The sequence below is a fragment of the Macaca fascicularis genome, chromosome 15, assembly GCF_037993035.2.
Source record: "Macaca fascicularis isolate 582-1 chromosome 15, T2T-MFA8v1.1".
NCBI lineage: Eukaryota > Metazoa > Chordata > Mammalia > Primates > Cercopithecidae > Macaca > Macaca fascicularis.
Window position 1 is genome coordinate 99,894,886 of NC_088389.1, and position 26,037 is coordinate 99,920,922.

The window sequence follows — 26,037 nt, forward strand, 5'->3', positions numbered from 1 at the left end:
CCAGTCTGGGTGACAAAGTGAGACCCTGTCTCAAAAAAAAAAAAAAAATAGTGATGTTTGAAAAAATATACACAATTTTTATTATAATTATTTCTGTTTGATATTGATATTTGAAATATAATTATTGATATTCAAGTAATCAAAATATGCATATATAAAATTATTTTTACTTCACATCTTAAGACTGGTTACTTAAAATAATTAACTCTGTCAATATACTTTGAAAGAGGCTTCGTAAATTGTTAAAGTTAAATTTGTCTCTTCTGATAGCTGTAGCTCAGCAGAATAAATATGGCAATAGTCAGCTGGGTGCAGGAGCTCTTGCCTGTAATCCCAGCACTTTGGGAGGCCAAGGTGGGCAGATCAAGAGGTCAGGAGATCGAGACTATCCTGGCTAACACAGTGAAACCCCGTCTCTACTAAAAATACAAAAAATTAGCCGAGTGTGGTGGAGCGTGCCTGTAGTCCCAGCTACTCGGGAGGCTGAGGCAAGAGAATCGCTTGAACCCAGGTGGCAGAGGTTGCAGTGAGCTTAGATCATGCCACTGCACTCCAGCTTGGGCAACAGAGGGAGACTCTGTCTCAAAAAAATAGAAATATATATATATGGCAATAAAGAGGGATGCTTTCCCAAGACTTAGAACAAGAAATCAAAATACTTTAGCAACTGAAGGATGATTCAAGCAAAGGCAGAACTCTATCAAGAAGGGAGAAGATATGTAAAAAATAAAATGTCATTGGGAAGAATAGCTAGGATTGGCTCTGGAAAAAATAACAGAAAAACACTCTGCTTATGTGATTCAGTGTTTACAATGTGAATCCGAAGGATGTCTGAATCTTTTGGAAATAAACTTGGATTGACTTGTTTAAAAACTTAGATCATGTCTCAGTGACAGAGCTCAGCAAAAAACCAAAACAACAACAAAAAAAACAAAAACAAACAAAAAAACAGAAACAAACAAAAACTTAGCTTATGACTTTGGAGGTAGGAAAAGCTGAAAGCTCCCTACATCCCTGAAGTTAAATGAAAGATTTCACTCTTGTGTTTAACCTGGCCGTCAGATCCTAGGTTAGCAAACAATCTGATGTACCTTCTACAAACCTGATTTTATTCATTATGACTCCCCACCTTGCTTGCTTTCCTTCACTACTGTAGGAATGTGGAAAAGTTTAGCTGGATGTAGTCCTGGCCTACCAGCAAGCACTCCCAGAGATCATGGGACAGAAAGGCTCAGAGACCAAAACCAGGTGTTACATCACACTATTCACTCAACTTGAAAACACAGTGAAAAGCAAGGGGAAAAAGATGGTGTATTAGTCTATTTTCATGCTGCTGATAAAGACATACCCAAGACTGGGCAATTTACAAAAGAAAGAGGTTTAACTGGACTTACGGTTCCACATGGCTGGGGAGGCCTCACAACATGGCAGAAAGTAAAATGCACGTCTTACATGGCAGCAGACAAGAGAAGAGAGCTTGTGCAGGGAAACTCTCTTTTTTAAAAGCATCAGATCTCATGAGACTTATTCACTATCCTGAGAACAGGATGGGAGAGACTTGCCCCCTTGATTCAATTACCTCCCACTGGGTCTCTCCCATAACTCATGGAAATTCAAGATGAGATTTGGGTGGGGACACAGCCAAACCATATCAGATGGAGACTAACATAGGTAGGTGAGGATACAAATGGGGTGAGAGATCCACACTTCTGGAACCCTGTGCTTGCAGTGTCAGCTTTCCCTGCTAATGGTGTGATCACAAAAACCAAAGTTAAGATTGAACAAGGGGCTTCAACAGATGGGAAGTATCTGAAAGTCAGCACATGTATACTCAGTTGGAGGGATGCAAGGCAATATGCCTGCCAATAGTTGTAGGTCATCAGTGATCTGTGTTTTTTCTTTCTTTTTTTTTTTTTTTTAAGATGGAGTTTCACTCGTATTGCCCAGGCTGGAGTACAATGGCATGATCTCGGCCCACTGCCACCTCAGCCTCCTGGATTCAAGTGATTCTCCTGCCTCAGCCTTCCAGGTAGCTGGGACTACAGGCGTGTGCCACTATGCCCAGCTAATTTTTCTATTTTTAGTAGAGACAGGGTTTCAACATCTTGGCCAGGCTGGTCTAGAACCCCTGACCTCGTGATCCACCTGCCTCGGCCTCCCAAAGTGCTGGGATTGCAGGCGTGAGCCACTGTGTCCAGCCTGATCTGTGTTTTATCCACATTTTGGGGTAGAGTATATGTGGGGCCAGAACTGAACATGACGGATGTCACCGATGGGTGATCAATTAGGAATGACATAGCTGTCAATCTGGGGGTAACATGAGCTGAGCACTATTATATATTATTAATTTTTATGAAGTGTTTATTATTAACAACAATGTAAATCATAATCTAGAAAAATATTTTATATATAATTATATATTATATAAACAGTATATAATTGACTGGGTTGGTGGCTCACGCCTGTAATCCCAGCACTTTGGAAGGCTGAGGTGGGTGGATAAGCTGAGGTCAGGAATTTGAGACCAGCCTGGACAACATGGTGGAACCCCGTCTGTACTGAAAAATACAAAATTAGCTGGGTGTGGTGGTGCATGCCTGTAATTCCAGCTACTTGGGAGACTGAGGCAGGAGAATTGCTTGAACCCTGGAGACAGAGGTTGCAGTGAACCAAGATCATGCCATGCCACTCCAGTCTGGGTGACAAGAGCAAAAACTCCATCTCAAAAAAATAAATAACAGCATATAATTATACAAATTATATTTTATAAAATTGTATTATATATAATAAACATAATTTTATATTATATATGAATATATATGCCTTTATATATTATATATAAATATACATAAAATATATAATTTTGTATTATATATTATATATAAAATACAATTATAAGTTAAATATTTATTAAGTTTACTATTAAGTAAATATTATAAGATTTAAAATCTCATTCTTCCATTTCTTTGTGTATATATAAGTAAAACTCTCATTTGTTTCATTCTTTTAATCTATATTTAACACACGAATATTCTATTCTGTGTATCTTTAACATATCTTACAGGTTATTATCTTACATGTCTTACAACTTCCTGTCTACACTTAACACATCTTATGAATTCTGCGTGAGTCTTACAAGCTACTTATTTCCTCGTTATCTATGCTAAATAAATCAGGAGTTTCATTCATTTGGTTTATAAGTGTCCTCTCTACTAGTTTGAAAGATAACTTTAAGCCGGGCGCGGTGGCTCACGCCTGTAATCCCAGCACTTTGGGAGGCCGAGGCGGGCGGATCACAAGGTCAGGAGATCGAGACCACGGTGAAACCCCGTCTCTACTAAAAATACAAAAAATTAGCCGGGCGCGGTTGTGGGCGCCTGTAGTCCCAGCTACTCGGGAGGCTGAGGCAGGAGAATGGCGTGAACCCGGGAGGCGGAGCTTGCAGTGAGCCGAGATCGCGCCACTGCACTCCAGCCTGGGCGGCAGAGCGAGACTCCGTCTCAAAAAAAAAAAAAAAAAAGAAAGATAACTTTAAATGAAAGTATTCAGCCAATTCTGGTATATTCATACAAATGGAATATTATGCAGTTAGAAAAAAATGATGATATAGATCTAGTTCATGAAACAAATAGTCAAACTCTATTCTTATGTAGAAGTAGGTTGCAAAAGAGCAAATCTGGTATATCCCAACTATATACCCAGGTATCTAAGTTGTGTACAATATGTGCCTACTTATCTGTGCAGAGATACCTGGAAAGGGGCTCGGTAGTTGACTCTGGATGGTGACATTTTAGTTGCACTTTACCACTTTTTGGTGATCTATTTACTGTATAGTTTGAGTGAATAAACAATTATCACTTACATTAAAAACTGAAATCCAAATGTGTGTGTGTTTGTACAAACATATATGTAAATAACATAAAGAGAATTGTAAGACCAGACGCTTTTCTTTTGAAAACTGTACACAACATTTTGCAAATAATTACTTTTTAAAAAAGTATCTTTATTTAAAAATATTTTTAGCCAGGTGCAGTGGCTCAGGCCTGTAATCCCAGCACTTTGGGAGGCCAAGGCAGGGGATTGCCTCAGTTCAGGAATTCAAGACCAGCCTGGGCAACATGGCGAAACCCCATCTCTACCCAAAATACAAAAATTAGCTGGGCATGGTGGTGCATGCCTATGTTCCCAGCTATCTGAGAGGCTGAGGTGGGAGGATCACTTGAGCCTGGGAGGCAGAGGTTGTGGTGACCTGAGATTGTATCATTGCACTCCAGCCTGGGTGAGAGAGTGAGACCTTGTCTCAAAAAAAAAAAAAAAAAAAAAGAGATGGGGTTTCACCATGTTGCCCAGACTGATCTCAAACTCCTGAGCTCAAGCAATCCATCCACCTCAGCCCTCCCAGAGTGCTGGGATTACCGGTGTGCGTGAGCTGCCGCGCCCCGCTGCAAATACTTTTTTTTTGAACTTCAGAATGTTTGGCCGGGCGCGGTGGCTCAAGCCTGTAATCCCAGCACTTTGGGAGGCCGAGACGGGCGGATCACGAGGTCAGGAGATCGAGACCATCCTGGCGAACACGGTGAAACCCCGTCTCTACTAAAAAATACAAAAAACTAGACGGGCGCGGTGGCGGGCGCCTGTAGTCCCAGCTACTCGGGAGGCTGAGGCAGGAGAATGGCATGAACCCGGGAGGCGGAGCTTGCAGTGAGCTGAGATCCGGCCACTGCACTCCAGCCTGGGCAACAGAGCCAGACTCCGTCTCAAAAAAAAAAAAAAAACAAAAAACTTCAGAATGTTTTACCTGACTTCAAAATTGTAATCTTTCTGTCTTGTGTCAGAGAAATGTAACAATGTCCCTTTAGCAGAATTTCCTAAACCTCTCCCATGATGAGAATCACCTGGGTTGCATGTGAAAGCTTTCAGATCCCAATGCCCTTCTCAGACTGTCACTGAATTGGAATCTCTAGTAAGGGACCTAGGACACTTTTTAAAAATTTTTTTTGATGGAGTCTTGTTCTGTCGCCCAGGCTGGAGTGCAGTGGCGCGATCTCAGCTCACTGCAAGCTCCGCCTCCCGGGTTCATGCCATTCTCCTGCCTCAGCCTCCTGGGTAGCTGGGACTACAGGTGCCCGCCACCATGCCCGGCTAATTTTTTGTATTTTGAGTAGAGACAGGGTTTCATTGTGTTAGCCAGGATGGTCTCGATCTCCTGACCTCATGATCCACCCGCCTTGGCCTCTCAAAGTGCTGAAATTACAGGTGTGAGCCACCGCGCCCGGCCAGGCCACTGGTTTTAACAACTGCCTCTGGTGATTTTTATCATCAGTGAAATTTAGGACACTGTCCTATAGAACCATAAATTTTATGAGCCACATTTTCAATTTTTATTGAACATCTCCTGGAGGTGCCTTTTCCAGGCCAGTTTCCTTTGTTTAAAGAGGCCCATGCAAATTTTCATGGCTACCCTGGAAAGCTATTTGCAGGCTTTTCCTAAGGCCACTTTCAGATCCGAAAATACTTTGTGAATCTAAGAGACTCTTCAACAACTTTAATCTGTGTTGCTCGAGGATCCTGAAGTCTTAGAGCTAGCGGATTCTGGTGATAAGTTTTTTAAAGCAATTCAGGAGTAGTGCACAGGGCCCTCTGGTTTCCCCAGAGTATTGGGCAGTCCCATGGGCCTTGCTCACCTTAGATTCCCTCTTAGAGCCGCTGAGAGGAGTGCCTTTTTTTTTTTTTTTTTTTTTTTTTTGAGACGGAGTCTCGCTCTGTTGCCCAGGCTGGAGTGCAGTGGCCGGATCTCAGCTCACTGCAAGCTCCGCCTCCCGGGTTTACGCCATTCTCCTGCCTCAGCCTCCCGAGTAGCTGGGACTACAGGCGCCCGCCACCTCGCCCGGCTAAGTTTTTGTATTTTTTAGTAGAGACGGGGTTTCACCGTGTCAGCCAGGATGGTCTCAATCTCCTGACCTCGTGATCCGCCCGTCTCGGCCTCCCAAAGTGCTGGGATTACAGGCTTGAGCCACCGCGCCCGGCCTGGAGTGCCTTTTTATTTAGTGAAAATTTTTGTTTACTGAAGTGTTTTTCTTACAGTATTTTGGGGGTGAAGGGAGCTCTGAAATTCAGTTAGGCAACAGAACAACATTTGAATCAAAGATTCTCTCGTTGCAGGGAGTCAAATCGCATTTGTGGCATCGACCTTTTAAATATTTCATTGGAAGAGTTTCACAAACTTGATTCCCCAGCATTGCTTGGATAAAACTGACTTCAGTTGCTGTGAGAGCAAAAATCGTCTTGCATTCTGTTAAAAGGAGCTAAAAGGAAAGCAACAATAACAGCCACACCTTTCCTCCCACCCCATGCAATTGTTTTATTGGGTAGAGGCGAAGAATAGAGGAGCTAGAAAGCCATGAAGTGAATGGGTTTTGAATCTGACGGACCTGGGCTTGGATTTTTTCTTTTTTTGAGACGGAGTCTTGCTCTGTCGCCCAGGCTGGAGCGTAGTGGCACGATCTCAGCTCACTGCAAGCTCTGCCTCCGAGGTTCAAGCGATTCTCCTGCCTCAGCCTCGCGAGTAGCTGGAATTACGGGTGCCCATCACTATGCCCGGACAATTTTTATATTTTTACTAGAGACAGGGTTTCACCATGTTGGCCAGGCTGGTCTTGAATGCCTGGCCTCAAGTGATCTGCCTGCCTTGGCCTCCCAAAGTGCTGGGATTACAGGCATGAGCCACTGCGCCTGGCTGGATTCTTTCTTTTTTTGAGACAGGGTCTCACTGTGTCGCTGAGGCTGGAGTGCAGTGGCACAATCACGGCTCACTGCAGCCCCAACCTCCTGGACTCAAGTGATTCTTCTGCCTCAGCCTCCTGAGTGGCTGGGACTTCAGGTGTATGCCATCATGCTGGCTCATTTACTTTTATTATTTTTATTTTTTTGTAGAGACAGGGTCTTCCTATGTTGCCTAGGCTGGTCTTGAACTCCTGGGCTCATGCAATCCTCCCACCTTGGTCTCCCAAAGTGCTGGGATTACAGGTGTGGCCACCATGCCCAGTGGGTTTGGATTACATCTGCTTAGGGATGACCTTGGGCAAACTGCTTTCTCTGAAGCATAATTTCTTCAGGTATGAAGCAGGGGCAATAATACTGACTATATAGTCACTACATTGAATGACTTAGTGTAGTATATGAAAAGCTCCTGGCACATAATATGCATTTAGTCAATCATTATTTATCAGAGTTTCTGTTTCTGTTTGTTTGTTTCTCAGTGGAGGGCTATAAGGGGGTCTCTATCCCCGAAAAGAGAGTGTGGCTTTCATATATTCTGCAGTGTAAACAGCAGTAAAATAATAAAAGCTGTCATACCTCGGAGCACCTTGGAGTGCCTCTGAGGACCCAGGGTGTCCTGCTAGGAAGAAGTGTTCCTCCATGTTGCAGAGCATGCTCCCTGGCAGGTATGTCTAAACTAGACCATATGCCATAGGATGCTTCTTGGCTTTCCAGGACTGGATCTGGGTTACAGTCTGCCTCAGCCCCAGGCGGAGCACCACCGTGGCCTCTGCCCACCAGCCTGAGCACACCCAGATGAGCCCTATAAGTCACCTAGGAGTCTGCATGTGGTCAGCCTAGACTACAGCCATCTCCTTCCAACCCAGGACTCCCCCCAAACACCAGTCTAGGGCACCTCAGCTTCTTAATCCATTCAGGCCACAGCTGACTCTGAATTGCACAGCTAATTCTTTTCTTTTCTTTTTTTTTTTTTTTTTGAGACAGGGTCTTGCTCTGTTACCCAGGCTGGAGTGCAGTGGTGTGATCTCGGCTAGGCAGCCTCTGCTTCCCAGGCTCAAGCCATCCTCTTGCTTCAGCCTCCCAAGCAGCTGGGACTACAGGCATGCACCACCACACCCAGCTAATTTTTTTTGTAGAGATCAGGTCTTGCTATGTTGCCCAAGGCTGGTCTTGAACTCCCGGGCTCAAACAATCCTCCCATCTTAGCCTCCCAAATTGCTGGGATTACAGGTGTGAGCCATCTGCCTGACCTTATTTACTGTTTTTAATTAAAATAACATAGGGCCAGGCACTGTGGTTCATGCCTGTAATCACAGCACTTTGGGAGACCAAGGTGGGAGGATAGCTAGAAGCCAGGAGTTTGAGGCCAGCCTGTGCAACATAGCAAGACCTCATCTCTACTCAAAATAATTTCTTTTTCCGAGTAGCTGGGATTACAGGCATGTGCCACCATGCCTGGCTAAGTTTTGTATTTTTAGTAGAGACGGGGTTTCACCATGTTGGCCAGGCTGGTCTTGAATTCCTGACCTCAAGTGATCTGCCTGCCTCCCAAAGTGCTGGGATTACAGGCGTGAGCCACCGTGCCCAGCCTTAAATATACGTTTTTTTTTTTTTTTTTTTTTTTTTTTGAGACGGAGTCTCGCTCTGTCGCCCAGGCTGGAGTGCAGTGGCGTGATCTCGGCTCACTGCAAGCTCCGCCTCCTGGGTTTACGCCATTCTCCTGCCTCAGCCTCCTGAGTAGCTGGGACTACAGGCGCCCGCCACCGCGCCCGGCTAATTTTTTGTATTTTTAGTAGAGACGGGGTTTCACCGTGGTCTCGATCTCCTGACCTTGTGATCCGCCCGCCTCGGCCTCCCAAAGTGCTGGGATTACAGGCGTGAGCCACCGCGCCCGGCCTAAATATACGTTTTTTAAAAATTAGCCAGGCCTGGTGGCGTGGGCCTGTAGTCCCAGCTACTTGGGAGGCTGGGGTGGAAGGATCGCTTGAGTCCAGGAGTTGGGGGTTGCTGTGAGCTGTGATTGTGCCACTGCACTCCAGCCTGGGCAAGAGTGAGAACTTTTCTCAAAAATAAATAAAATAGGCTGGGTGCAGTTGCTCACGCCTGTAATCCTAGCACTTTGGGAGGCCAAGACAGGTGGAGCAGTTGAGGTCAGGAGTTTGAAACCAGCCTGGCCAACATGGTGAAACCCCATCTCCACGAAAAAAAACCAGAAAAATTAGCTGGGCGTGGTGGCACATGCCTATAATCCCAGCTACTTGGGAGGCTGAGGCAGGATAATTGCTTGAACTCAGGAGGGAGAGGTTGCAGTGAGCCAAGATCACACCACTGCACCCCAATCTGGGCAACAGCAAGACTCTGTCTCAAAAAGAAAAGAAAAGAGAAGGGAAGGGAGGGGAGGAGAGGGGAGGGGAGGGGAGAGGAGGGGAGGGGAGAGGAAAGAAAAACTGTAGTAGGATCTCGTTTTTGTAAACATTTTCCGTCTCTTGATAGTCATCCATGTAGTCTTCTCAGTGTATACGTGTCTGGAATGTTCACCTAATGTCGAAGATAGGTATTAGGACTTTAGTTTTTAAATTTATTTGTGTTCTTCTGAACTCCTCAAATGCTTTATAATGAGCACCTTGTTCTTGCAAAACTCAGTGGTCTAAAACATTAACAAAAATGAAAATAGTTTTCAGTAACTATGGAACAATGTAAATAGCCTTACACCTAAAGTTACTTGCTTTACTAAATAGAAGAATGTCTGTCTGGCCTGGTGTGGTGGCTCACGTCTGTAATCCCAGCACTCTGGGAGGCTGGAAGGCTGAAGCAGGCAGATCAATTGAGGCCAGGAGTTCAAGACCAGCTTGGCCAATGTGCTGAAACTCCATCTCTACTAAAAATACAATAAGTAGCCGGGCATGGTGGCACATGCATGTAATCCCAGCTACTCGGGAGGCTAAGGCACGAGAATCACTTAGACCTGGGAGGCAGAGGTTGTGGTGAGCCAAGATTGCACCACTGCACTCCAGCCTGGGCAACAGAGCAAAAGTCTGTCAAAAAAAAAAAAAAAAAAAAAAAAAGGAAGAAGAGGAAGAAGACTGTCTGCATGAAAATTTGTTCTGTTCTTTGAGATACTAGAAATGTAGATACTAACATATTGGGTTTAATGGCAAAAACTGCAATTACTTTTGCACCAACCTGAAATAATTGAAAAGTGGCAACTTAGAGCAGCTTTCTGTTCTTTCTACATAATATCAAGATATGGGAACAATCCTGAAGACAGGCAGTCTGAAAATTACTTATGAGTCATCCACAGACTGTTTCTAAAGGAAAAGCAAGAATCTTCAGATGCCCAAAAGACGGAGGAGGCCTGAGAGTTCCTACAGTGGTTTAGAATGTGTTCCTCTGTGCTGGAAGATAGCTTGAAAAGACTTTGCTGTCTTTGTAATCTTCACACATCTATGATTGCTATAAAGTCAGCTTTGTTCCCTATTTCTAGACCCATCATATACTGGAATGAGGAGCATCTCAATTCAGAGGTCTATTATTTTCGGGGGTGGGTGTCAGAGGGCATATGGCATTAGAAGCAGCTCTGTATACAACTGAAAGCAGTCTTGTAGCTATTTGGAATCTGGGAAGTGTACATGTTAACTACCCCCACCCCAAAAAAGAAAAAAGAAGAGGACTTTAACAAACTTTGAAAGTGATCATGAGGGCTGGATGCGGTGGCTCGTGCCTGTAATCCCAGAGCTTTGGGAGGCCGAAGCAGGTGGATCACCTGAGGTCAGGAGTTCGAGACCAGCCTGGCCAACATGGTGAAACCCCATCTCTACTAAAAATACAAAAATTAGCCAGGTGTGGTGGTAGGCACCTGCAGTCCCAGCTACTCGGGAGGCTGAGGCAGGAGAATCGCTTGAACCGGGGAGGCAGACGTTGCAGTGAGCCAAGACCGCGCCATTGTACGTTGCACTCCAGCCTGAGCAACAAGAGTGAAACTCCGTCTCAAAAAAAAAAAAAAAAGAAAGTGAGTAATAAATAATAACTAAAAGTGAAAGCATAAGGGGGCAAGCAGAATGTTAGATGCCGCTCTCCCGGAGGTAATCAGAGGGGCCATTGACTGGGGTGGTTATTGTGGGAGGAAGCCTGCAGGTGAACCGGGGTTGTTATTGTTAACTGGTGTTTGGACTGAGGAAGATGGGCGGAGCCAGGAGAGGAGATGAGGCTACCTGGAAGCGGGGGCGAGGCGTGGGGAGGACAGAAGGCCTTTACTGAAAAAAACGTCAGGTCCCTCTGGCGGAGTTTCAGCTGCTGCCTCAGCACTTTAGTCATCCCTGTAGTTGAGCAATTCTCCTGACGTGTCACCATGTGTTTACATATCTTTGTCTTCATCACACTGTGAGCAGCCTCCCTTTTATAAATTGTCATTATCTTCTCTATAGCTACCCCAGGGTATATGGTAGGCATTCAAGAAAGGTTTGTTAAAGGAGAGTTATGATTCCAGTCTACTTTACAGTGTACACGTTAACTAAATTGTTTGGTGAACCTGTAAACTTTTTGTTTTTGTTTTGAGACGGAGTTTCACTCTTGTCACCCAGGCTGGAGTACAGTGGCGTGATCTCAGCTTACTGAAACCTCCACCTCCCGAGTTCAAGTGATCCTCCTGACTCAGTCTCCCAAGTAGCTGGGACTACAGGCGCCTGCCACCACGCCCAGCTAATTTTATTGTATTTTTAGTAGAGACGGGGTTTCACCATGTTGGTCAGGCTGGTCTCGAACTCCTGACCTCAGTTGATCCACCCGCCTTGGCCTCCCAAAGTGCTGGGATTACAGGCGTGAACCAGTGCGCCCGGCTGAACTGTAAACTTTTCAATGTTAGTTTTCTTTGCTCCCAGTCATTGATACATTATAACCATATTGCAGATATATACGTAGATATACATATATAGGTATATGTGTGTGTTTTTCTCAAGAATCTCCACATTCTTGAGAAAATATGACTAAGAGGCATTTAGTTTATCACATTAATTTGAGGTCTTCTGACTAACTTATTTCTTATTTTATTTTTTGAGACAGTGTCTTGTTCTGTCACCCAGGCTGGAGTGTAGTGGTGCAGTCATAGCTTACTGCAGCCTCAAACTCCTGGGCTCAAGCAATCCTCTCCCCTCAGTCCTCGAGTAGCTGGGACTACAGGCACATGCTACCATGCCCAGCTAATTTTATTTTATTATTATTTTTTGTAGAGACAGGGTCTCATTATGTTGTCCAGGCTAAACTCAAATCCTTAGGCTCAAGCAATCCTCCCATCTAGCCTCCAAAAGTGCTGGAATTACAAGCATGAATCCCTGCACCCAGCTGACCAACCTGTTTCAGAGACCTTATATATTGTAATATACACTGAAAAGTGTTGAAAAAATTGTCCATTGCACAAACAATAACTAACTTTAAAAAGAAAAATATATGCACAAGCGTGTTTTTTCATGAAATCATTTTTTTGCATACTTTCCAGTTCTTATATTTTTAAAATAATTTTGTCATTGTCATCATCATATTAGATATAATTTGTGTTTTTGTTGATAATTATAGCATTATCATTCTCCTTGTCATACAATTTTTTTTTTTTTTTTTTTTTGAGACAGTCTCGCTCTGTTGCCTAGGCTGGAGTGCAGTGGCGCCATGTCAGCTCACTCCACCCCCCAGCCTCAGCCTCCTGAGTAACTGGGACTACAGGCACCCACCACCACGCCCAGCTAATTTTTTTAATTTTTAGTAGAGGTAGTGTTTCACTGTGTTAGCCAGGATGGTCTCGATCTCCTGACCTCGTGATCTGCCCACCTCGGCCTCCCAAAGTGCTGGGATTACAGGCCTGAGCCACCGCGCGCAGCCCCTTATTACAATTTTAAATGATGGTCTGCTATGCCAATTAAGTTGATTCACTGTAATTTAATAGCCCAGCCCACCATCATTGGACATCGGTGATTTCCACCGTTCATTATTAGATATAGGCATACAATGAAGTGCTGCCTCACACCTAGTTACCCACTGTAATCTAACCTCTAGTCGTATCTTTCCATTAAAACAACTCTGACCAAGATAAGCAGTGGTCCTCTACTTAACATCATCAGTTCTTACCTTAATTGACCTCCTCGAAATTCCATGTTGTTGGCCTCCCCCTCTTTCCTAAAGTTTGTTCTTTCCTTGGCTTTTTGGACACTCCTCCAGAGGCGTTTTCTTTCCTTTCTGGCAGCTCCTCTTTGGTCTCTGTTCCGGCGACTCAAGTCTGCCCTCTAAATATTGGCATTCCCAGAGATGAGTCCTGTCCTCAGTCCTCTCTTGGCTTAATCTATATCACGTCTCTGAATGTGGGATTGTCCCCTCCCAAGACTTCAACTTTTATGATATATTGATGATACCCAAATCAGTTCCTCCATCCCAAATACTCATCAGTGCCTAGCACATACTAGACACTTGATACATTTGTTAAATTACTTAACATCTTCACTTGGATGACCCATAGCACTTGAAAATCAGTCTATAACTAAACTCATCATTCTTCTTCAAGCTCCTCCCAAGATCTGCTCCCACTCCTGTGTTCTCTGTTTTGATAAAAGCCACCGTCATCTCCTTTAAGTAAGCCAGAAACCTGAGAGTCAGCATAGGCTCACTTCCCTCTCGCGTCTCCCCATATCTAGTCAGGCAGTCATCCAGCCTCCCGATGTACTTCCTTAGTTTCTCTAGAATCTGGCTCCCTTTTGTCGAACACTGCCTCACTTCATAGCCACGTCATCTCTTACCTGCATTCACACAAAAATGCGTTCTTTGCCTGTCTTGTCATTCTTACTAACACTCTCCTCCTCGCCAACCCTGTCCCCCACCAACTGTCACATCCATCTTTATACTTGCCTGGGCAACTTCACCTCCTGGCACCTCAGGAGTAAGCCTGCTGTCTCTTCATTCCTTACTTCTCTCTGTGTTATTTATTACCCTTACCTGGAAGGCTTTTTTCCTACTTTGTGTCTCAAAAACTCATTCCGGCCTCTCCTTTAGAATGCATAGGCAACCCCATCTCTGGAAAGCCTTCCCTAACTCTTTCCCCCCAGACCACTCTGAACCTGCCAGGAATCTCAGTACTTACACAGTTTAGCATTACTTGTTGATTGTCTACTGCAATAGACAGAATTCCCTGAGGCAGGATCCTGAGTATTTTATCAAGGAGTTAACAGAGATGTTCAGTAAGTACCGGTTGAGTAGAAGATTTTTTTTTTTTTTTTTAGACGGAGTATCACTCTGTCACCAGGTTGGAGTGCAATGGTGCAATCTCGTCTCACTGTAACCTCTGCCTCCTGGGTTCAAGCGATTCTCCTGCCTCAGACTCCCGAATAGCTGGGACTACAGGTGCATGCCACCACGCCCAGCTAATTTTTTGTATTTTTAGTAGAGATGGGGTCTCATCATCTTGGCCAGCATGGTCTTGATCTCTTGACCTCGTGATCCGCCCACCTCGGCCTCCCAAACTGCTGTGATTATAGGCATGAGCCACCGCGCCCCGCCAAGTAGAAGTTCTTTGGATAAACACATTCTAGGAGTGGGGTTAAAATGTGCAGAATGTGTGAAGAATATGACTAATAAATTTCTTCTCCAAAGAGTTCTATTGATTTACACTGCCACCAACAAAAAAGCCAGTATATCAACTGAACCATGTTTCTAACAACCATTTACTGAATGTTTATCATCTGTCAGGTGTTGTGCCAGAAGAATGGAGTTCCTGTCTATAAATATTTCATCATTTCGAGTAGTGCAGTCCAACAGAACTTTCTGCAGTAATGGAAATATTCTATATCAGCACTGTCCAATAGGGTAGCTATTAGCCACATGTGGCTTCTGAGCCCTTGAAATGAGACAAGTGTGACTGAGGAACTGAATTTGTCGTTTCCTCTAATTTTAGTTAATTTACATGTAAATGTAAACACTGGTGGCAAGTGGTCATCTTACTGAACAGTGCAGCTCTGGAGAGAAAAAAGGAAATCAGTCAGTAGACATAACTGCCACATTCTGGATTATTTTTTAAATGCTAGTGGCTCTAAGCCCACGTCACTAAGGTGTGGCCATCTCTCAAGAGCTATCATTTTTATTAGCACCACCTAATTTGGGAAATATTTTATTTTTTTCCTTTTTTTTTTTTGATTAAAACAATTTTTAAAAAAATAGAGATGGGGTCTCGCTATGTTGCCCAGACTGGTCTCAAACTCGTGGGCTCAAGTGATTCTCCCGCCTTGCTGTCCCAAAGTGCTGGGATTACAGGCATGAGTCACCGTGCCTGGCCAGATTTGGGAAACATTTTATAAATAGGTGCTTAGATCAGGAGAGCAACGTCTTACATCAGGAATACGACCAAAATGTATAAGTCTGAAGACTTGAGGCAAAGTGGGAAACGTTAGTCACAGTGCTTTTTATCCAGAGGTGTGGACTTAGTTACTCCAAAGGAGGCCAGAAGCATAACACTTCTGGAGAGGCATCTACTGGACTTGTTTTTCCACGAAACTGCTAGACTTGTTTTGATCAGGCAGGAAGTGAAGCAACTTTTCAGGGAGAAAGCCCAGCATCTGCATCTCCTCTGGGGCAGATCACACCTTTTACCTTCTACTTGTGAGCCTAGGTCGAGTTTTATTTTACAATTAAGGGAAGAGCACGGCAGGCAAAACTATTCTCTTACAAGATGGCTTTTTAAGATTTCAAACCCAAGGTTATATTTTTAATCGGTACCTGTTTGGATTCTCCAAATTAATTTATATGCTCTTAAAATAAAGACACTTACCTAACTGCACAATTCTTTGCACATAGAGGACTTTGAAACGAATAAGCACACTGAGTTGCATTACATGAATCCTGTCAGATAAGCACTTGTGACCTACTGGCAACCTTTTATAAGCTGATGATGGGAGAGGAGTTTCAATCTCTGTAATTGAATAACAATTCAATTATTGGAATTGTTGGAATTGTGCCAAAGAGATAACCTGGAGTATATTGTCCTGAAAAGTCCTGTTTTAATATTTAATACGAACATCTTATACCCTTGGAATTCGGGTAGGCAGTTATTGGGCTAAGAAATCTGGGGTACAAGGCCGTGTATGTGTTGGTTGGCCGGGCAGGCCTCTAGACAGGACTCAAAACTTTGAGGTTTTTCCTAGTTCGACTCTTCGTAAGAGAACAGAAGCACCGCCTGTGTGAGGCCCTGCGAACCTCGCCCAAAAGTCTTCCTACAGGATGTCCCCGCGACCTCATCGGGGAAACCCTACGGACACTCGGGCCAGCAGCGCCCAGAGCTCACTCCAGGTCTCCAAACCAGGGCGCGCGCGCTCGGAGCTGGACCTGCTTGCTCCAGTGCACGCCGCGGAACGAACCATCGGGCTGGCGGGGGTGGAGGGGTACAGGCGCGAGCGGCGCGGGCCGCTCGGGCCTTGGGCTTCTCCTGCCGCCGCCGCCGCCTCCCGCCCCCGGCCAGGATTCGCGCATGACGCGGTTCGCCGCGGGGGCCTCGGAGGCGCGGCGCCGGCGAGCCCTTCCCCGGCAGGCGTGTGGGTGGTAGCGGCCGATTTGAGAGTTTCCCGGGCCGGGCGGCCCGCGCGGAGGCGCAACGCTGGGGCGGGGGGCGGGCCGACGCCGCAGCCGCCGGCGCCGCGGGAGGAGGGACAAAGGGGTGGGTCCCCGCGGGTCGGCACCCCGGCGGCTGGGGCTGCGGGTCAGAGTACTGTCCCGTGGTGCCCAGGAGGAGTAGGAGCAGGAGCAGAAGCGGGACCCGGAGCTGCGCGCCTACGCGGGACCTGCGTCCGAGATGCCGGTGCGAGGAGACCGCGGGTTTCCTCCCCGGCGGGAGCTGTCAGGTTGGCTCCGCGTAAGTGCCTCCTTGCGCCGCGCGGTTGGGAGGAGGGTCGCGAGCGTGAGCGTGGGAGCGCGGGGGCTCTGCTCGCGTGCTGCTCTGAAGTTGTTCCCCGATGCGCCGTAGGAAGCTGGGATTCTCCCACCCGGGCGTGGGACGCAGGGGAGGGGTAGGTTTCACCGTCCGGGTTGATGGCTCGTGGCCTCCGGGGCTCCTAGAACCTTTACTCTGAAGTCACTTGGGATGGAGATTAAGGCGCGAGTAGGGACACGGTCTTGAACCCAGTGTCCTGGATTTCTGCTGGCTTGGAGGCGTCTCGTTGTGTCTGTTGTGTCGCTTGCATGTCTTTGTGTTTCCTTCTCTATTTCAAACCACACTCTGTATTGATGCAGTTACAGACTTGTGTACATGAGAGAAACTGAAAACTCCTCACAGAGCAGAATCCCTTTTCCTTTTCAATCAGTTGCCTCTGTAGTATAAGTAAAAAAAAATTTTTTTTTCCAGTGGAGAATGGGGATGGAGGTTTGGAAGGACCCACAAAAGAGGAGTGTGATGAATGCTTTGTGTTCTGACACTATCCTACCTGTCACCAGTTCCTTTTATTTTGTGTCTTCATTTGTCAAGTTTCCGCTTTTACACGGTAGTTTAAGTTATAAATACAGGGTTTTAACATTCTTGAAATGTGGACAAACTTGGGAGTGAGTGCTCCCGCGCTTAGTAGTGGAATACAGCCTCCCACCTCTGTTTCAGCTTCAGTTCTTAGGCTAGGCTGCTTTTCTGGCAGCTGTCTGGCCTGAGTAATGATGGTTGTGGTTTCCCTTAAGTTCCCAGCGGAGAGTCATCCCATGATAGAAACTGCCTTGCGCTGCTCACTCCCGCTCTCAGTCCGGGGAACCCCAGCGGGGAGGAGGGAGGCCGTTTTCTTCAGCTTCCCAGGTGGTCTGTGCTGGGTGTGCTGACGGTCCTCTTGGGAAAACAGGTCCACCTTTGTCAGCATGATTCAGAGAGAGAGGTAATTTTCTAAGAGAGCACACCTGGGCAGATCACGCGACGTGAGAAATTCGTAGCGGTAAATATATTTGTAGCAAAGTACTAGCGCATATCCTGCTTGAGAGAATGAAATTTGATTGCCTCTGTCACCCAGTCCTGTTGGGAAAGCCTGCAAGTCATTAAGAATCTGATGCGTGCCATTTAGTAATATGGACAGGGTGCTGGAGCTTCCTCACTGTGGCGAGACGGCAGAAGCAGAGGTGCTTTACTAAAGCACCGGTGGCTTTTGAGGTGTTTCTTGTGGCTTTTCAGAGCTACTTCTGCAGATTGATGAAGGGGAACTTCTCCCCCATGAAATGCTGCTGTAACTTTTTCAGTACTATCCAGCCCCTACTGCTGCCAGTCACTGTGGGAGATACAAAGATGAACAAGATTCAATTTCTGCATTTCGGAAGCTAGTGGACCTGAAACTGTTAGACTTTACTCTGCAATCTGTGTTGGGATTCCTGAGACTGAGAGGGGGGATGTATGATGCCGATGCACACTCTGTAATACAGAAATTCAGCAAAGGGTGGGATTGGTCCTGGATGCACTCCTTTCAGGGATTCTTGCTGGCAATAAAAGCTTCGAACAGATACCTCACCGTGCAAGCCGCTGTAGAAAATGGGGCTAGTAATGCGCCCACCTCACGGGCCTGAGTGAGGTCTGAGTGAAATGACGTAGGGTACAAGGCATGTGGTGGATGCTAAGTAAATGGTAGCTATAACATGAACCAAAACGGGTTCTGAAAACTCTTTAAGTGCTGGGTCCTGGGTTGAAAAGGGAAGTGAGATCTGGAGATACAAGTAGGAGGTGCCAGGTAGGTGTCCAGGAAAAAACTGAAAGAGTTGTTGTTCACACTCTGTTGAAAGGCCTTGAAGGCCATAACGAAGCTTTGGGTGGGAGAAAGTCATAGAAATCCCTAATGTATTAAATGACTTGTCTTTCCCTACAAAAGAAGTGAACCAGTTTCCCAGTAAACATTCCACCCCATAACTATTTTTGAGGCATTCATAGGCTTAAGACCAATGAATTTTTACATCACCCCCTGGGGAACTGCATTTGCAATGACTTTTGCCTACATTTAACTTTTGATCTAGTTCTTTGTACATCGACAAAAGTTCACAGCCAACCATTTCTCTTCAGGACAAGCGTGAGAACTTTCTGCATACTACTGAAGGCAAGGGAGGTTTTGAGGTTAGCAAGGTTTTCTCTCCTTAAGAAGGTTATCTTTTTACGAGACACAAGTTCTTGAAACTAGGTGGGGCCACTTTAGTCCTGTGTACAATAATATGTGTAGTAATATAAACAGTAATTTAAAAAGTCATGCAGATTTGGTTGGGGAGTGGCTGAAGTGTGGGTGTGGTGTGGGGTCAGGTTGAAGCGGTAGAAGGGTTTGCAATCACTGCTGAAACTTTCAACATATTCTACCAACAATATGAGCCACCAGGGAATTCCTTTCCTAATCTCTAGAACGAATCTCATTAAGCAGTTGTGGCTACAGATGAATTTATCTAGGTTGAGAGCTGATTCCCAATAACATGCCTCATTGATTTGACTCTAAGCAGTAATCAGGGGCCTAATAGTTGTTGGACCAGCCAGCTTTGATTTTCCAGAGGTGATTTGGTATATGGTAGTGTCTGAGGGTGAGATTGCCCCAGATGGGAGTGGAGGGAAGCAGAACAGTTTTATCTGGTGTTTAACTGAGTTTGTGTCTTGATCCTAAATCCAAGGGTCAGGGTCAGAACCATAGACTCAGAGGTTAGATTTAACACCCATTTAGTGCGTTAAACACATCAATGGTTATGGGAACTTCGTTAAGGTTTAAAAAACTATTTAGGGCCTATTTCACCCTCATAGGAATTTTTGCAATCAGCCTTTTTAGTAGATGCCCATATAGAAAGTGAATTTGGGACGGTCTAAGGTGGTATTACGATTAAACTTTTTGAAAAGGCTATGTGATAGCAATGGGAAAAAAAATTCAGGCTTGGAAATCCAATATGCAGTATTGCAATAGCTAGTTTTAATTTAATTTTTTGTTTGTTTGTTTGTTTTTGGAGATGGAGTCTTGCTCTGTTGCCCAGGCTGGAGTGTGGTGGCACGATCTTGGCTCACTGCAACCTCTGCCGCCCGGGTTCAAGCGGTTCTCCTACTTCAGCATTCCAAGTAGCTGGGATTACAGAAGTGAGCCACCGTGCCTGGCCACTAGTTTTAATTGTGGTTGGTACCTAGGAAAGCAGTTGGTTGAGCTAGTATGCTGCATACACTAGTGTGAGAGACAGAGTTCTAAGTTGGAGAGTGTCTGCTCCCACTTTTTCCATTTGATTAGGAAAATCACTTCTTAGAACTGGGTGACTGACAGCTAGAGCCCCGGAAGACCTGCACAGGCTGGGGCAATGGCTACCCATAACAGTGACAGTTCCATTCTATTTTCTAAAGGAATTCGTGTCTCTATCATCCAGCTGGCCATTAAACAACCAAAGCTTCGTCATCCTAGATAACCTGTGAGCTCTCAGAGGAGACAGAGTAAGGACTCTCATACCCCCCAAATACCTAATCATTTAATAAAGTATTTTCTCTACCTTTTATGCTATGCCCACAACAGTGCTTTCCAAAGTCTGGTATACAGACAGACTTACAGGTGGTACAGGGAGATACATATTCTATTTTTCAGTTATGATGCTTGAATATTATATGTTAGGAATAAAAAGCAGAAAACCAGCTACCACATCCATTTATTTCATGGCTAGATTGCTTAGAATGAGGCAAAAATAAATATTAAGTAAAGCAGTGAGTTTGCATAAAGAAAAATTATCAATTGGGAATGAGTAATTTGAGGCTAAGGCAAAAATGGTGAAGATAGCCCTTGACATCTAAGGTGTGCACAGTACTGCTTAACATTTGAGTGTGGCGCTTACTAATAGAGAGCCTAGTATACCTCAACCATGCCTTCAAGAAAGTCAACACAGAATGGCCCAGAATAGCCAGGAAAGTTGAATTTGATGGACTTTCTGTCTTAAGCGCGTGCATCCTGCTCTTATCCACCAGATGTCTTAGGTGCGGTTGCAGACAGTGGATTTGTAGAGCTGTTTGTTTTAATGTCTGGCCCAGTTCTCATTCCTTTCTCTGCTTCCATAAGCCATTCTGCAGTTTTTAAAGGTCTGTTGGTACGACATTTTTGATATGATAGAGTGATAGTGGAGGAAGTATTTTGGCACTGATGAAGGACATCACTCTATTATCAAGTGACTCTTGCTCATGATTCATTGCCGAAGAATGTGGACAGCCAAACAGCTTCACCTATAAATGCATTTAATTTCTCAAAGTCAGAAGAATGTCAACTGGATAAGTTGTTCTTCTCTTTTTTTCTTCTTCTTTTTTTTTTTTTTTTAATATGAAGCTTGTATTGGTCTGTAAAATAGGCTTTAACAAGGATTTTCATAGGAACTGGAAGCCTTGAGGTAGAAAACAAGTAGCCCTGCTTTGACCTAGAGAGATGCATGCTCATGGTAGGCGAATAAATCAAGGAGAAGAGAAAATACTGTTTCAGTAGACTCTCTAGTGATGTGTGTGTTCACACCATTTATGAGAAATCCGTAGTTTTCAATTAGTAACTTGTACTTTAGTCATTTAAAATCAGCACAGATATTTGCTTAGTGCCTCTGCCAGATGGTTAAAGTTAAATCAGGTTTTTTTGTTTGTTTTTTTTTTTTTTTTTTTGAGACGGAGTCTCGCTCTGCTGCCCAGGCTGGAGTGCAGTGGCCGGATCTCAGCTCACTGCAAGCTCCGCCTCCCAGGTTCACACCATTCTCCTGCCTCAGCCTCCCGAGTAGCTGGGACTACAGGCGCCTGCCACCGCGCCCAGCTAGTTTTTTGTATTTTTTAGTAGAGACAGGGTTTCACCGTGTTAGCCAGGATGGTCTCGATCTCCTGACCTTGTGATCCGCCCCTCTCGGCCTCCCAAAGTGCTGGGATTACAGGCTTGAGCCACCGCGCCCGGCCTAAATCAGGGTTTTTTAACCTGAAAAACATAATGTAGCTTTCCTTAACCATTTACACACCACTGTATATTTCAGACCATAGTCAGATACATTTTGTTATAATGAATGCTTATTTTAACTTTTAGCCCAATTAGAATATCAGTGGTTATGGTTTCTATTTTGTTTTTCTTCCTACAGTTACTGTATGGGGGTGCAATAACAGCAGCAGTGGTGAAAGTGAATTTCTTTCTTTCTTTTTTTTTTTTTTTTTTGAGATGGTGTCTGGCTCTGTTGCCCAGGCTGGAGTGCAGTGGCGTGATCTTGGCTCACTTCAAGCTCCACCTCCCGGGTTCACACCATTCTCTTGCCTCAGCCTCCTGAATAGCTGGGACTACAGGCGCCCACCACCACACCTGGCTAATTTTTTGTATTCTTACTAGAGACGGGGTTTCACTGTGTTAACCAGGATGGTCTTGATCTCCTGACCTTGTGATCCGCCCACCTCGGCCTCCCAAAGTGCTGGGATTACAGCGCCCGGCTGAAAGTGAATTTTTTAATGGATCTTCCATGAATCAAATATTTGTATTTTAGGAAGTTAGACTGACCAAAAGATTTTAAATCATACCTTTAATCATGGCAAAGATCTTATGTCACATTCTTGAGTACACATGTTTACTAAATTTTACTTATATGTGTATGTGAACATGGACTTCAGAATTAATTAGTGTGGTAATTATTATTTCTATTATAGACTCCAATCAGCCATATTAAATATATGCATTATGTTCACAGGGAAAACATGGTATCATCTTTGGAAACTTTATAGTATGCCCTATATTATAGATACCCTATATAACTATGGGACTAAATACATGAGTTAGTGACAAGTCAGGCATTTGGAGGGAATGTTTGTAACCCATTGTGGGAGAGAGTTATTAGAATAGTTATTCTTACTGGTAGGTAACAGTTGTGACTGTAATGAATAGATCGTGACTAAAATCCAGTTATGCCTTTGCCATCGTATTAAAAGCTTTGATGGAGACATGAGCATATTGCAGATACTTTGGATTTTGTCCCTTGAGTTGAAGGTAAACAGAGAAAACAGTACTTTCTAGTCATCAGTAGAAATTAATGAACTCTTCCAGGACATGTAGCTTCAGGGACTTTCTAAGTTCTTCTGAGGGGGAAATAATGTTCCATTTGGAGCTGTTTATTTCCATTTGTTGAGAGTCATTTGTTATCAGAGTATTAAAGAAGTGTTCCGAGTTCTAGGTTGTGTTTCTTTGATGCCTTATGAGGCGGAGCACACCTGAGACTCTGGGTGGAGCTCTACAATGGGAACAGGAGTAAGTAATGTAGGCTTCGAGAGACAACCATTCTGCTCTCAGTCCTTGGAAGCCGGTTCCTAGGTGTATATGGCAAAGCAGATGAAATTATTTGAGGGAATTAATTAGCAAAACTTAACATTTCTGGTTTTGAAAAGAATGAATCATTTGGAAGGAACTTCCTGGTGAGCCCAGTTTTAGCAGCCTGGTTTCTCCCTTACCCTTCTGCAGTCTGGCTACATCAATTGTGTTCTTGCCTGTGATTGGTGAGGATGCACATGCTAGTATTTATTCTAGCCCTTATCACTTCCCATCAGCCCTGAGTCCCTCCCTGGTCTGAGTCATCTTGGTAACCCCAGAAGCTAACAGAGCACCAAATATATCCACTAAAATTGGACTGACTTGATTTGGGGCAGGCTTGTTGTATAAGCTAGTAGGAATAAGATACTAATTGAGAAATTAGGACAGTGGATTCCTGACATTTATATAGTGAGTGGATGATCATTTGTTAGAATTGCAAATTTCATCCAGAAAATTTTATCCAAAAAAAATTATAGAATTTCATCCAGACCATTTTTGTAATGGCGTGGAAGCAGCATCAGCTACACTACTGATTAGCTGGGTGACTTTTGCTGTCTTGTGACTCTAGTTCTCGATTTCTCTCTTTTTTTGTGTGTGTTGGAGTCTAGCCCTGTCACCGAGGCTGGAGTGCAATGGCCCGATCTCGGCTCACTGCAATGCCCGCCTCCTAGGTTCAAGCGATTCTCCTGCCTCAGCCTCCCAAGTAGCTAGGGTTACAAGCATGTGCCACTACGCCCTGCTAATTTTTTGTATCTGTAGTAGAGACGGGGTTTCATCATGTTGGCCAGGCTGGTCTCGAACTCCTGACCTCATGATCTGCCTGACTCGGCCTCCTGAAGTGCTGGGATTACAGGCATGAGGCACCGCGCCCGGCCTAGTTCTCAATTTCTTTATCAGAAAATGAGTAGTTACAGTTGATCGTCTCAGTCTTTGGTGCTTAAGATTCTGAGGGTTTTGAAGTTTGAGTAGAAAACCTAGAGAACATTCTAAATGATTTCTATTTGTTCTTACCATCTTAAAATGTTTTTGTGCTCCTTAAATTATGTTTGCTTTCTTTCTTTTTCTTTTCTCTCCTTTTCTTTTTTCTTTTTAGTGGATTCTCTCTGAAAAGCATTTTTAAAAAAGACAAACAGAGCCCAAGAGTGACTGGTGGTTGTTTTGCTCATGAAGTGATGGAAAGATCTATTATTCAGTTGCAGCTTAAATTATGTACCAGCACAGCATGTGTTGGATTCTCTTCCTTACTCTGCAGCCTAAACCAGCAACTGCAACCATCTTGCAGAGCTTCTTGAGAATCCTTCTTCCTCTTCCTCTTCCTCTCCACCCCCATGGACTTCTCCCCAGGGCCACATAGCCTATGACATACGCTTGGAAGGAGGAGCAGGCTTGCAGCTGGGAGCTCTGTCTGATTTGTTCTTCACAAATGTGTTGAAGATGAGCCTACTCGTCACTACTGCAGAACCACATTGTTCACTAGTGTAAAATCACTCCTGTCATCTGAGTTTCAGCTTAACTTCAGGCATGTTGGAGTTTTTCAACATCACCTTAGGCAAAGAGAGTACTTTGCCTTCCTGGGATTGGTCTGTTTAGTGTCTGGGTGAGTTTTAAGAGGGGAGAGAGATTGTGGCATCTTAGACACTCACTGAAATTTTCCAGAAATGGAACTGGAAACATTTATGCGTTTCCTTCTGGTGTTATTGTTAAAGCCTAAAAACAAAGGCAAGTGGCAACACATTGAAATGAAGAGGCCCCAAGTTTGCAACACATTGAAAGGAAGAGGCCCCAAGTTTGTTTTGAGCCTAAATTGAATTTTAATCAAAGGTCTGGGAGAAATATTTAGTCTACTTATACCATTTAAGTGTGCAGTTTGGCAGATGACTTTGGGAAGTGAAGGATCAGGAAGAGGCAGAAAAAGGTAGACTCAATTTGCCAGACGTAGAGCTAAAAAAGTTTGCCTGATGTTTCCACGAAGAAAATTTTCCTGTGGAAGCAGTGGCATGTCCTCTGTTACAAGTCTGCTTATTGATAATGAAGGTTTTTCTGTGTTATCAATTTCATTGAAGTTATATATGTTATATGTGTGTGTATACACACACACACACACACACAAATCTCAAGTAGAGTGCTTGATAAATTTTTTTTTTTTGAGGTGGGGTTTCACTCTTTTTGCCCAGGCTGAAGTGCAATGGCGCCATCTCGGCTCACCGCAATCTGCGCCCTCTGGGTTCAAGCGATTCTCCTGCCTCAGCCTCCCGAGTAGCTGGGACTACAGGCGTGTGCCACCATGCCTGGCTAATTTTGTATCTCTTTTTTTTAGGAGAGACAGAGTTTCTCCGTGTTGGTCAGGCTGGTGTCGAACTCCTGATCTTGGGTGATCTACCCGCCTCAGCCTCCGAAGTGCTGGAATTACAGGTGTGAGCCACCACTCCTGGCCAATGAATTTTATTTATTGTGGTGAAGTACACATAACACTAAGTGTAGCATTTTAACCATTTGAAAGTATAACATTCAATGGCATTTAATACACTCAGTATTTTGTAAACACCATCATCACTCTCTAGTTCCAGAGGTGGATGAATTTTTACATGAATGTGTTCACCTGCGTGATTACCACCTAGATTAAAAACTAGAATTTTCCATCACTCTAGAAAGTTCTCTCTTGCCACTTTTCCAATGATTACCACACCTACCTACAAGGGAACTTCTCTTCTGAGTTCTCTCACCATGGAATACTTTTGCTTGAACTTGAGAGAGGACCAATATATAAAGAAAATGAACATTTTGTGTCTGTCATCTTTCACTCAGCCGAACCTCTGTGAAATTCATCCATATTTGTTGCGTGAGATTCAGTAGTTCTTTTTTGCCACTGAGTAGTATTCCATTTATATGCATCTGTCACATTTGGCTTATCTCTTCTATTGATAGGTATTTGGGTTATTTTCAGTGTTTTTGCTCTTATGAATAAAGCTGCCTTGAAAAGCAC

The 26,037-nt window shown here is 44.4% G+C and overlaps 1 protein-coding gene across 6 annotated transcripts in view; it reads left to right on the top strand.

Moving 5' to 3' along the window:
- The window catches only part of TJP2 (tight junction protein 2), a 107,507-nt gene that overhangs the window by 7,803 nt on the left and 73,667 nt on the right, over positions 1 to 26,037 (top strand). For 3 of the 6 annotated variants that reach the window (XM_005581881.5, XM_045373140.3, XM_005581885.5), the window contains exon 1: positions 16,505 to 16,654. The exons of the other annotated variants lie outside the window; for them this stretch is intronic. In XM_005581881.5, coding sequence (XP_005581938.3) covers positions 16,595 to 16,654 — 60 coding nt within the window. In that variant the 5' untranslated portion in view covers positions 16,505 to 16,594. Of the gene's footprint in view, positions 1 to 16,504; positions 16,655 to 26,037 lie in introns of those variants that run through there. 6 annotated transcript variants of the gene reach the window in all.